This window comes from Somniosus microcephalus, chromosome 1 (assembly GCF_052327205.1).
Source record: "Somniosus microcephalus isolate GS21.2 chromosome 1, FLI_Smic_1.0, whole genome shotgun sequence".
In the NCBI taxonomy this organism is placed as follows: Eukaryota; Metazoa; Chordata; class Chondrichthyes; order Squaliformes; family Somniosidae; genus Somniosus; species Somniosus microcephalus.
The window spans coordinates 400358035-400371066 of record NC_140987.1 but is presented as its reverse complement, the minus strand read 5'-3'; the positions used below and the strand labels follow the sequence as shown (position 1 = coordinate 400371066).

At 46.5% G+C, this 13032-nt stretch overlaps 1 protein-coding gene across 1 annotated transcript in view; it reads right to left on the bottom strand.

The window, feature by feature from the left end:
• tex11 (testis expressed 11) overlaps positions 1-13032 on the bottom strand; it is a 300617-nt gene that overhangs the window by 208528 nt on the left and 79057 nt on the right. The window contains exons 10-11 of the mRNA XM_085992186.1: positions 5349-5444; positions 1626-1707 (exon numbers count right to left, since the gene is read on the bottom strand). Of these exons, the coding sequence (XP_085848312.1) occupies positions 1626-1707; positions 5349-5444 (178 nt within the window). The remainder of the gene's footprint in view (positions 1-1625; positions 1708-5348; positions 5445-13032) is intronic.

Here is a 13032-nt window from a genome sequence, read left to right as displayed (position 1 = left end):
TTAATTTCCCTTTTAATGCCATCCCCAACCTCCGCCTTACTGTTTGGAGGTCTATATACCACTCCCACTAATGTTTTTTTCCCCTTAGTATTTCTCAATTCTACCCATACAGATTCCACATCATCAGAGCTAATATCCTTCATTACAATTGTATTAATCCCTTCTTTAACCAGTAATGCTACCCCACCTCCCTTTCCTTTTTGCCTATCTTTCCTGAATATCGAATACCCCTGGATGTTGAGTTCCCAGTCTTGGCCATCCTTGAGCCACGTTTCCGTAATCCCAACCAAATCATATTCGTTTACCTCTATTTGCGCAGCCAATTCATCCACCTTATTACAAATGCTCCTCGCATTAAGACACAAAGCCTTCAGGCTTGTTTTTTTAATGCTCTTAGACCTATTAGAATTATTATTTACTGTGGCCACGTTTGATTTAAACCATTGATTTCTCTGACTGCCACTATTGTTTTTCTCCTTCCTATCTTTTGCTTTTATCCTTGTTTTCCTTTCCTCTGTCTCCCTGCTCAGGTTCCCAACCCCCTGCCATTTTAGTTTAAACCCCCCTGAACAGTGCTAGCAAACCTCCCCGCAAGGATATTTGTCCCGCTCTGGTTTGTACTTGAACTACTTAAACACAGCTGACACATTGGATCACTGTGTAGTGTTAATATATTGCCAAGGAATGCTGTTTATTACTCTCCCACCAGTAGCAATAGCATCACTGCAAAAACTGTAATGACCAACAAGCTTTAACATAACATGGCAAGCATCAGCAATGACATTTTAATTTTACAGGCACACTACAGATGACCACACAGACTCCCCAATATTTCTATACAAAAAAATTACAGCATAAGGATTTAACCTTGGATTCTGAGGATCAGTAATAATGGTAATTATAAGAAATGGCACTGTGCAACATCATTCCTTCCCAGCACTGCAGCAGAATATCAACATGGCATTTAAAATTCAACAAAACAATGGGGTTGATTTTAATTCTCAGCAGGTTTCAGGTGGGCAGGGGGCGGGGCAGGTGCAAAATATACTTGCTGGCCCAGATTTCAAGCCCAGGCTAATTTTACTCCTTGGCCTCATTAAAATTTGATTTGCAGGTTTCCCATCTGATCACATTGGGAAGCCCGCCCACTTTCATGGCACAATTATATGAGGTACTGTAAAGCCCATCAAGAAATTTCATCAGATTCTGCATGTCAGTCATTTGTGCATCTACCAAAGCTGTAAAGACTGGTGACACTCACTCCCTTTGTGAGGGCCTGGCTGCATCATCCCTGGAGGTGGGCACACTCGCCAAGGTAGACTGCAGAGTTCTGATGCCATGCGAAATGACACCACAGAGGCTGGAAGCGGATTCTTCCACATTTTCAGCCATAATGCTAACAAGAAATTAACTGACCTACTTAAGAGGACCCAGCATGTTTTTTGGGCCAAATAAAAGGTTAATATATTACAATAATAAAAATATTCCTGACATTTGAGTAGCTTCATTACTCTAATACTAGTGTTTGTTTCAACATCAAGGTGCCATGGAACTTGTTTTTTTATAATGATGCATTGTAACTCATTCTGGTCCATGCTGAACTCGTTTCAAACTCTACTTCTTACCTACAGAAACAGCTTCATCGGGACAAACACAGTTCAAAAGGATTTTAATCTTCAAGAATAATCCAGCTGGATGGGGGTTCTCCTGTTGGATTAAGTAACTAGAACTGTTCATCACAAATTTTTATTTAAAATGCTTTTCTTGTGTTCTAATTCATAGAAACATAGAAGATAGGAGCAGGAGTAGGCTATTCGGCCCCTCGAGCCTGCTCTGCCATTCAATGCGATCATGGCTGATCATCCAAATTCAGTACCCAGTCCCTGCTTTCTCCCCATACCCCTTGATCCCTTTAGCCTTATGAAATATATCCAACTCCTTCTTGAATATATTTAATGTATTGGCCTCTACTGCCTTAGACTGTGACCCCTGGTTCTGAACTCCCCGACCATCGGGAACATCCTTCCTGCATCTAGTCTGTCCAGTCCTGTCAGAATTTTATACGTTTCAATGAGATCCCCTCTCATTCTTCTAAACTCCAGCGAGTATAAGCCCAATCGACCCAATCTCGCCTCATACGTCATTCTTACCATCCCAGGTATCAGCCTGGTGAATCTTCGCTGAACTCCTTCCATGGCAAGAACATCCTTCCTCAGATAAGGCGACCAAAACTGCACACAATACTCAAGGTGTGGTCTCACCAAGGCCCTGTACAACTGCAGCAAGACATCCTTGCTCCTGTACTCAAACCCTCTCGCTACGAAGGCCAACATGCCATTTGCCTTCTTAACCGCCTGCTGCACCTGCATGCTTACTTTCAGCGACTGGTGCACAAGGACACCCAGGTCTCGTTGCACTTCCCCTTCTCCCAATCTATTGCCATTCAGATAATAATCTGCCTTCCTGTTTTTGCCACCAAAGTGGATAACCTCACATTTATCCACGTTATATTGCATCTGCCATGCTTTTGCCCAATCACCCAACCTGTCCAAATCATCCTGGAGTTTCTCGGCATCCTCCTCACAGCACACACGCCCACCCAGCTTTGTGTCATCTGCAAATTTGGAGATATTATATCTAGTTCCCTCGTCTAGATCATTAATATATATTGTGAATAGCCGGGGTCCAAGGACCGATCCCTGCGGTACCCCACTAGTCACTGCCTGCCCCTCGAAAAAAGACCCGTTTATTCCAACTCTCTGCTTTCTGTCTGCCAACCAGTTCTCTATCCAAGTCAATACCTTGCCCCCAATCCCATGTGCCTTAACTTTACATGCTAATCTCTTATGCGGGACCTTATCGAAAGCCTTCTGAAAGTCCAAATACACCACATCCACTGGTTTTCCCTTATATATTTTACCAGTTACAGCCTCAAAAAATTTCAGTAGATTAGTCAAGCACGGTTTACCTTTTGTAAATCCATGTTGACTTTGTCTGATCCTGTCACTGTTTTCCAAGTGCTCTGCTATTACATCTTTTATAATGGACTCTAGCATTTTCCCCACTACCGATGTCAGGCTTACCGGTCTGTAATGCCCCGTTTTCTCTCTACCACCTTTTTTGAATAGTGGGGTAACATTAGCTGCCCTCCAATCCATGGGTACTGTTCCAGATTCCATCGAATGTTGGAAGATGATCAGCAATGCATCTACTATTTCAATTTCAATTTCAATTTTTATTTGTCACATAACCAAATACAACAAGTGAAATCCAGTCAGTGAAATGCTTTTTTCTTAATGAGCCGAGCGCACCAATCAGCAAAGGACACTTAGCTGCCTGGTACGCACGGAGCCCGCAAGGACGGCAGCCATCTCCATCTCGGGCCACTTCCTTAAGTACCCTAGGATGTAGATTATCAGGCCCTGGGGATTTATCGGCCTTCAATCCCATCAATTTCCCTAACACCATTTCCCTACAAATACTGATTTCTTTCAGTTCCTCCCTTTCATACTCTCCCACCCAGCAACATTGTTTTTGCTATTTCCCATACTGGAGTACCTGTACCTCACTTCTCCCACCCCGAACAATGATGCTCTCTGTATCCCAAGTTGCCTCCCAGAGTACCTACTATACCTTGTGCTTTGCAACCCATTCCCCTTGAGTGTTTAAAACAGGCTTTTATGTAGCCCTTGCAGAGTAACTGGCACTCTCCCTATGTTTGGCTCTTCCCCCTCTTCCTATGTTCAGCTCCTCTCCCTCCCTCACAGGCTAACAGAGAAGTACTCAAAAAAAATCCCCAGTTGAGACAGGACTAGAATAGTGAAATATACAACCAACAACTTGCATTACTATAGTGTTCCTCATGTGCAGAGAGCCATCTCAAACCACTTTACAATGTGGCAGGCAGCAGTAGTAGGTAAGGGAAATGCAAAGGGAAAGAGAGGGTTGGGGGGCTGAAAGCATAGTCGAAGAGAAAGGTCTTTTGGGGGCTTTGGAAGGCAGAGTGTGTGGTGATAAGGCAGGGGTACTGGGTGAGAGTTTGCAGAGGCATAATGGCTGAAGGAAAGGCCACCAACGATGAAACAATGGAAGCAGGGAAGAAGGAGTAGGCTGGAATGAAAGGTACATGAAGGAACATTCGACTTGGGGAAGATTGCTGAGGTTGAGTGGGGTGAGGTCATGTAGTGAAGGTCAAGAGGAGGATCTTACGTTAATTCAATGGGCTCAGGGAGCCAATAGAGCTTGGGAAAGATAAGGGCAATAGGGGTGTGGAATTTGGTATGAGTGAGGTTGTAGGCTATGCATCCTAAGTTCCCTCCCAGAGTACCTATGCCTCGTGCTTTGCAACCTCGTCCCTTGAGTGTTTTGAATGAGTTGTCCTTGTGAAGGCTGGGAGGCCATCAAGGAGAACATTCGAAAAAAAATTAAGCCTCAAAGTAATAAAGACATGGATAAGAGTTATGGCAACAATGGGGTACGGTGGGAGTGGAGGTTGGCAATGGCATGGAGGTGAAAAAAAAGTAACTTTGCTTATAGTTTAGATATAGGGGAGGAAGCTGAGTTCCAGGTTAAACAAGACACCGAAGTTCTACCCTTTTGGACCTAGCCTGATGGTAGCTGGGGAGGATAATGACATTGAGGTCAGTGATGCATACATACTGCAGTAACTGAAGAGAAAGGCTTTATTTTTGGCAACATTTAGCAGGAGGAAGTTTTAGCTTATCCAGCTCTTGATGCTGAACAGCCAGTTGGAGAAAGTGACCACAGCATTGGGTCAATGGATGAGGCAGAGATGTAGAACTGAATTTTGTTGGCACACAAGTGGCAATTGAACCCAAGTTTCCAGATGATGTCAGCAATGGATAGCATATAAATGAAGAGGAGGAATGGGCCAAGGGTGGAGCTCTGGGTTGTAGAAAAGATGACCATCTAGGCACAGGAAGAGCAGCTGCTGGAGGTGATATAGGCTTTGTGCACCAAAAATGAAAATTTACCCCATAATGCACACAATGAGACAAGTAGGAGTGTAATCATGGGGTGGACTGTGAAAGAGAGACATTCAAGGAGGAAGATGTTTGCAACAGTGTCAAAGCAGTGAAGAAGCTAAGGAGGATAAACAGTGACAGTAAGCCACGATTGTAATCATATAGAATGTTGTGCCAGCCAAACTGGCATAACACATGGTATGTATGCCTACAGAACTGCATAATACCTTCACCACATGGACTGCAGCGGTTAAAGAAGGCAGCTCACCACCACCTTCTCAAGGGCAATTAGGGATGGCAATAAATGCTGGCCTTGCCAGCGACGCCCAGGTCCCGTGAACGAATAAAAAAAATATGCCTTACTTCATTCGCCAGAATGACAGCGTTGAGAGCTCTGTCCTGGTGTTGCTTGATGTCCCACTCTAGATATACGTTGGCCAATAAACGCAAAACCTTTGCCTAAAACAGAACAGTATCAGTCAGTTGTAAAAAAAAATTATTGCATGTCTCTGGCACAGTATTTCCTATAATTCTTCTAGTCGTTTCTGTCTCTTAATGCCTTATCTTTTACAGGTACTCTAATCATGTATAACACAGAATCACTTACACATGCATACATGCATCCAGTCCTGTCAGAATTTTATAAGTTTCAATGAGGATCTCATTGAAACTTATAAAATTCTGACAGGACTGGACAGACTAGATGCAGGAAGGATGTTCCCGATGGTCGGGGAGTCCAGAACCAGGGGTCACAATCTAAGGATAAGGGGTAGGCCATTTAGGACAGAAATGAGGAGGAATTTCTTCACCCAGAGAGTGGTGAACCTGTGGAATTCTCTACCACAGAAGGCAGTAGAGGCCAATACATTAAATATATTCAAGAAGGAGTTGGATACATTTCTTAAGGCTAAAGGGATCAAGGGGTATGGGGAGAAAGCAGGGACCGGGTACTGAATTTGGATGATCAGCCATGATCGCATTGAATGGCGGAGCAGGCTCGAATGGCCTACTCCTGCTCCTATCTTCTATGTTTCTATAAAGAATATTTGGCACAGCACTACGCTAGTGTAGGCGGTTTTGGCGTGTGCCCAGTCAGCTCTGCCCCGGACTGTCTGAGCGGTTCGAATCGCTCCCACACCCCCTGGGTTCTAGACACCAGACTTAGGTACAGGCGGCAATACAGAAAAACGAGTAGACAAGTGGTTCGGTGCAAGAAAACCGTAATTTTTATTAAAGGCAAAACAAGATCACAATACTGAGAATTACTAAGATAATTACAGGCATATAAAAATAATACACTTATTTGGGAATGGGGAACACACGGCACATCGAGGGAACAAACACATTAAAATCCCCTTATCCTTATCCCACCCCCTTTTCCTAACGAGATTAAGCTATGAGGGGCCAGGGATTCATGCTCACCAATTCGAAACCTGTTGACTTTTTAACAGTTGAGAGTTTTGGGGTCCGCTCTTGCTGTCCTTTGGGGTACGTCATCGCCACATGGTCACAGGGCACGGCGATGAAGTTGTTTGTGCGAAGCACCCTCCTTTTCCTCAGTTAACGTCTTCGTTGAGTCGCGATGGGTCTTCTTCCTCGGGCGGTTTGGTCGCCATCGGGTTTTATAACGGTTGGGGCTCGGTTGGCGGTTTATATTGTACTACCTATGCTTTGAACACCAACTTATTCTTCATTGACATTGCTATCCATGCTTCAAACACCAACTTATTCATCAAACGCCAGCTTATAACTAGGCCTTTTGTCCCCCAACGCATCTTTCCGCTGCCCTTCTCTGCCTTTACCGGTTTACCGTTTTCTTCGTCTCGTCTCGTCTGCCCGTTTGTGGCCCCGTATGTCCTGTGTCTTTTCGAATCGGGTCTCGTTCTCCTCCCGCGTTCAGCCCTCAGTGTAGTAATGGGCATCCTTGGTGTTGAGCGGCGCGGGGAGCAAGAAGAGAGCCCGCCACGAGAGTCGAGAAGCAAGCCAGAGAGGCAAGAGAGAGAGCTTGGCTACCGGTGGGCCTACAATTATACCCGGTTCTTCATCCCTTATCTGCGCGCCAAATCAGGTCAGTCCTTTGTCTAACTTTTGGCTGGCTCATCCAAAATGATTACAGCCATTTACTTTAACAGCTTTTGGGGTGGTTGTCTCCTGGTTTAATGGCTCCGATATCCTGGCTGTTTGTTATTTATGAAATTTAAATGTCCTTATCCTAGCTTGATGGCTACTGTGAGCTGTTACCGATTATATATGCAGAAACTTAATGGCCTCGATTAGGCCCATTCTGACTTGATCTGTTCCAAGGTGAATGAATGCATATTCTGTGTTTACCTAGCTGTCTGGCTTCACAAAGTCTTTCACAGATTCATGCATTTTAGGTTTCGTTTCAGGTTTTGAAAAGTGCCTGTCTTTTTGCAGGGCCTTGCTTTTAAAATCCTGTACTTTTGGTCACGAGGTTGCAGAAGCCATTTTGGGTACCCTTTTTAATAACTTGTCCATACAGGGTCCCTTTATCCATAACTTCTGGGGAATGTGGGAATTTTGAGAACCCTACACTAGCATCATGCCATATGAAGATAAGGGCCACGATTTTGCCGGCGCTCAGAGGGCGGGTTTGGAAGCGGGTAAGAGGGTAAAATCGCAAACACTGACAGCGGGGTCCAATCCCGCCGTCAACCCGCCTCCGCGCAACTTTCCCAAATGCGGGCTCCCAGACTCCTGATTGCTCCCGCTACCAAGCGGCAGAAGAGGCCTATTTTCACAGCGGTTTTTGATTTTTCCACATTTTGTGCGTGTTCCACGCCGTTCCCAAACCACGCCAGTGGATTGTGCCGGGTTCACCAAGTGGCTGACTTCTTGACAGCTGCAGCATAAAAACGAAGCTCTCAACAAGGCTCACTTACAGATGACAGAACTTTGTTTTTTCAGGTCTTGGAAATCTTTTTGCAGGTCTACTGATCTTGTAAGTGGTGAAGCTGAGATCCATCTCCACTGTGACCGTCTGGGAAAACCCTCTCCCCACAATGACTGAGCGCTTCCTCAACGTGCTTCCTCAACTGAGATATCTACCAGCAGCATGGGAACCATTTATGCCCTGTCATCCTGGTCCTCAGATTCGGAGGAAGAGCAGCCGCGGCAGCAGCAGAACCAGGCACAACAGCAGCAACAACAGAAGCGCCAACCTCATCATCCACCTGATGCTGAAAAGGGCAGAGGGCGTCAGCGCAGGGCTGCACGTTACCGCATGAGATACCCCCAACAAAGGGTTTACAGGCCGAGGATGACCTTCCTCAACATGACTGAGCAGCAGTGCCAAAGGAGGCTGAGACTTTCGCGAGAGGTAGTCGCTGACATCTGCGCAATTCTGTACCAACACCTGGAGCCCAACGGAGTGGGTGGACACCCCTTACCAGTGGCTGTCAGTCACCACCGCCCTCAATTTTTTGCTTCAGGGTCCTTCCAGGGATCATCAGCAGACATCAGCAGCATCTCCCAGTCGGCCGCACACACTTGCATCACGCAGGTTACCAATGCCCTCTTTGCAAAGGCACACAACTACATCCACTTCTCCACGGATCAAGCAAGTGTAACCGTGCGTGCGGTTGGCTTTGCAAATATGGCAGGCTTGCCAAGGGTGCAGGTCGTCGTAGACTGCACACATGTGGCCATTAGGGCACCCCAACACAACCCAGTTGTTTTTGTCAATCGCAAGGGCTCCCACTCCCTTAAAGTCTAGCTGGTGTGTAACCACAGGAAGGACATTATGCATGTTTGCGCAAAGTACCCTGGCAGTTTCCATGACTCGTTCATCCTGCGGCAGTCTAGTATGCCTCCGTGCTTCAATCTGCCAAGACAACTTTCCAGATGGCTACTTGGAGACAAGGGCTATCCTCTGAAGACGTGGCTAATGACGCCGTTGAGGAGGCCATCGAACAATGCAGGGAAGCGCTACAATGCCAGCCACATTTCAACCAGATCCATCATCAAGCAAACCATCAGCTTGCTCAAAATGCGATTTAGATGCCTTGACAGATCAAGTGGCGCCCTACAGTACTCAGCAGCCAGGGTCTCCAGAATCATCGTTGTCTGCTGTGCGCTGCACAACATCGCACAGCATCGTGGCTGCAGCTGCCTGAGGAACAAGTGGCTCAGCGCATAGTCTCCTCACATGAGGAGAAGGAGGAGGAAGGCCTTACAGAGGCGGATGAGCCAACTCCAGCAACACGCGAGCACATTGCTGCCCATGATGCAAGGGATGCACTAATCTTTGCCAGATTCGCTTAGGTAGACGAATCAAACACATGTGGCTGGCACCTTATCACACCATACACAATGTACAAGAACCTGTGGGTTCCTATCACTCACATCGCCATCATTACAAATGCAAGTCGCCCTGAGCCCTCAATGTGCAACTTCCATTTCCCAGAACACATAGGCCAAACCTTCAACTGTTTGCCATCACTTCTGTTTAATACATGCACAAAAGGATAACAAAGCCAAATATTAAAGAAAACAAAATACAACAGAACAGAACACCCAAGTGACTACCCTTGTGACTAAATGTGCTTTATCTTCCTCTTACGCATGTTTCTACGTGGTGCTTCACCTGTGGTTCAGCTGATGTGGAGGCACCTTGCTCACTTTCATGCTGCTCCTGCTTCGACATCTTTGGCGGGCGTCCTCTGGGTTTGCGAGCCTGTGAGGGCTTGGCAACAGTCTGCTCCTCCTGTAGCTGTGCAGGGGCTGAGACGCCCATCTCAGTTGGGTGAGGACTCTGGTGGGGCTCTGACCGAGGGCTACGCAGTGGCATGGGAGTGTGAGCGCTTGGAGAGGAGCCCGCACTTCCTTGTTGCCTGCCACCAACATCCCTCTCATGAGCCAGCCCCACTTCAGTGTTAGCAAGTGGCTGGAAGCACCTTGCTGCACATCAGGGGGCCCAGGAGGACCCGTATCTGCAATGGCAGTCCTCCTCAAAAGGACTTCCATGAAGCTCTGGTTTCTCTGCTCAATAACTGCCCATCGCTCCTCCAGAGATGTCAATCTATTCTGAACATTCACCATGTTTTCCTGACTCTGGCGACTCATTTCCTCCATGACCGTAGCCATCCTTTCCACGGAGGTAGCCATCCTTTCCGTGGTGGTGCGTTCATGCCCCATTGCCTCCACAAAGGCACTGCTCATGCTAGACATGAACTCCTCCATCGTCTTCACACTCGCAGTAACCCTGGATGCAAACCCTGCCAGAGACTCCTGCACTTGTTCCTGGAGTTCCAGCACCGCTCTCTTTCTGGATGGCCCCAGAGTCACAGGGTCCAATTGCAGCTGAGCAGAGCTGGGAGCGTCTTGCGGCCTCCGACGAGGACGCTCCACTGCTGTCCCTGTCTCCACCATCTGCTGATGCTCACTTGTGAGCTGTGATACACCAGGTGACATCACTACTCTATCTCGCGAAGATCCCACCGAGGTGTGCGTATCTGCGCTGGTGCTGGGTCCGCTTAATTCTGCTGACGCTGCTCCATCAGAGGTTGCAGGTTCCTCTGAGGAGTCTTCAGGCTCAGGCTCTTCCTCCTGGACAGTGGGGAGCAGGACTGTTGATGGTCCTGTGGGGGAGTAAAGGCATGGGTTAGACATGTGATATTAATGTAGCATGCACATCGAATTGTGCAGATGATCATAAGTCAATCTGTTTGAGCATCAGATGCCATATCAGTCACTCATGCAATGTAAATGAGATGCAAATCTATTCTGTCACCAGCTTGCTTTGCTGCGCCCATCTGACCATCTCCCACTTCCAGATCCTCATCACCTCCGATGATTTCGAGTGCCGCCTCCTCAGCATTGGTCAGATTGGAAATGGAAAGTGGCCCTCCTCCTGTCCGAGCCCTCTCCCTCTTATTGTGGGCTCTCTTTTCCTGCAATGAGGGACACAAGTGGAGTGTGAGTGAGAATGATGGAGTGAGTGTAGAGAATCCATAGCATAGATGCTTAGAAGGAGACAAAGATGGATTGAGGTGCCAATACCAAGGGCCCTCCCTGTGCGTTGTTAGTTGTTGGCATTGCATAACAGTGATAGCGAGTGTGAGGGCAGCATAGTCGAATAGTGAAGTGATTGTGTACATAGAGAGAGAGGGATGGTTAAGGGTGCAAGGGTAAAGTGGGATGTGCAGCAGTAGGTTGACAATGCAGAGTGCTGGTGATGAGAGGAGATGGGGAGCAGATTGAGGGCAAGTGTGAGGTTATACTTACTTTTCCTGAGCGTACCAGGTCATTAAACCTTTTCCTGCACTGCACCCAGGATCGAGTGCACAACGATTTGGAGCTGACCTCCTGAGCAATTTGCAGCCAGGCTGCTTTGCTTTGCTGTGGAGGCTTCCTCCGTCCAGAGGATGGGAAGAGTACCTCTTTGCGCCCTCTGACTCCCTCCACAAGAGTATGGAGGGAGTCATCATCAAAACGGGGTGAGGCCTTGGCCCTTGAAGCAGTCATTCTCCTTCTTAGGCAGTAGTTGGTAGCACGAAATCCAGCATCAAATAATGAGAGAATGAAAGTAGGTTGGATGGGCCCCATAAATGCAGCTGGCTGACAGACGTCAGCAGAGGCGAGCAGCAGACCCAAAACCACTAATTGGAATGGAAGAATTGTTTAAGACCATGTGTGGTTTAGGTTACAGAAGTCAGGAGGCTCCTCTCAATAGACGAGCTGCCAGCTGGTTAGGGTTGATGCTATCATTCCTGAGGCTCTTTGACAATTCTACAATGTCAAAGAATTAGCCCCAACCACCAAAAGAAATAATGGATCTGAAATCCATGACCCTGAGACTTTCCTTGTTCATTAGGACCTTAGGGATCATCAGTACCAATGGAAAGGCATAAAGGAAATCTGACAAAAATTAGGTATTTTTGTCTCATTTTTATTTTGTGGCTCTTTAAATCCAGTCACAGTACATAAGCAGTTTAAAATGCATTCAGGGGAACTTTTTTAGCCAGTACGTGGCAAGCCCAACAAGGGAGGGGGCAGTTCTGGAATTAATTTTAGGGAATGAAGCTGGGCAGGTGGGAGGGGCATCAGTGGGAAAGCATTTTGGGGTAGTGATCATAATTCAGTTAGATTTAGGGTAGTTATGGAAAAGGATAAAGATAGACCAGGAATAAAAGTTCTCAACCAGGGAAAAGCCAATTTTACTAAGCTGAGATATGATTCAGCCAAAGTGGACTGGAAGCAGTGGGCTTGAAGGTAAGTCAATCTGAGAGCAGTGGGAGGCATTCTATGAGGAGATAGTGAGGGCTCAGCACAAGTATGTTCCCTTAAAAAAGGGTGGAGCTAACAAATCTGGAGCCCCCTGGATGTCAAGGGGCATACAGGGTAGGATAAAGAAAAAAAGGGAGGCTTATGACAGTTACCGAGTGCTCAATACCATAGAAAACCTAGGAGAAGTATAGAAAGTGCAGGGATGAAATTAAAAAGGAAATTAGGAAAGCAAAGAGAGGGCATGAAAAAATATTGGCAGGTAAAATCAAGGAAAACCCAAAGATGTTTTATAAATACATTAAGAGCAAGAGGATAAGTAAAGAAAGAGTAGGGTCTATTAGAGACCATGAAGGTAATCTATGTGTGGAGGCAGAAGACATGGGTATGGTCCTTAATGAATACTTTGCGACTGTGTTAACAAAAGAGACAGACGATGCAGACATTGCAATCAGGGAGGAGGAGCGTGAAATATTAGATGAAATAAACATAGTGCGACAGGAAGTATTAAGCAGATTAGCATCTTTGAAAGTGGATTAAATCCCCAGGTCCGGATGAAATGTACCCCAAACAGTTAAGAGAAATAACAGAGGAAATAGCAGAGGCTCTGACCATCATTTTCCAATCCTTTCTGGCTACAATTGTGGTGCCAAAGGACTGCTAATGTGGTACCATTGTTTAAAAAGGGAGAAAGGGATAGACCGAGTAATTACAGGCCAGTCAGCCTAACCTTGGTGGTGGGAAAATTATTGGAAAAAGTTCTGAGGGACAGGATAAATCTTCATTTAGAAAGACACGGATT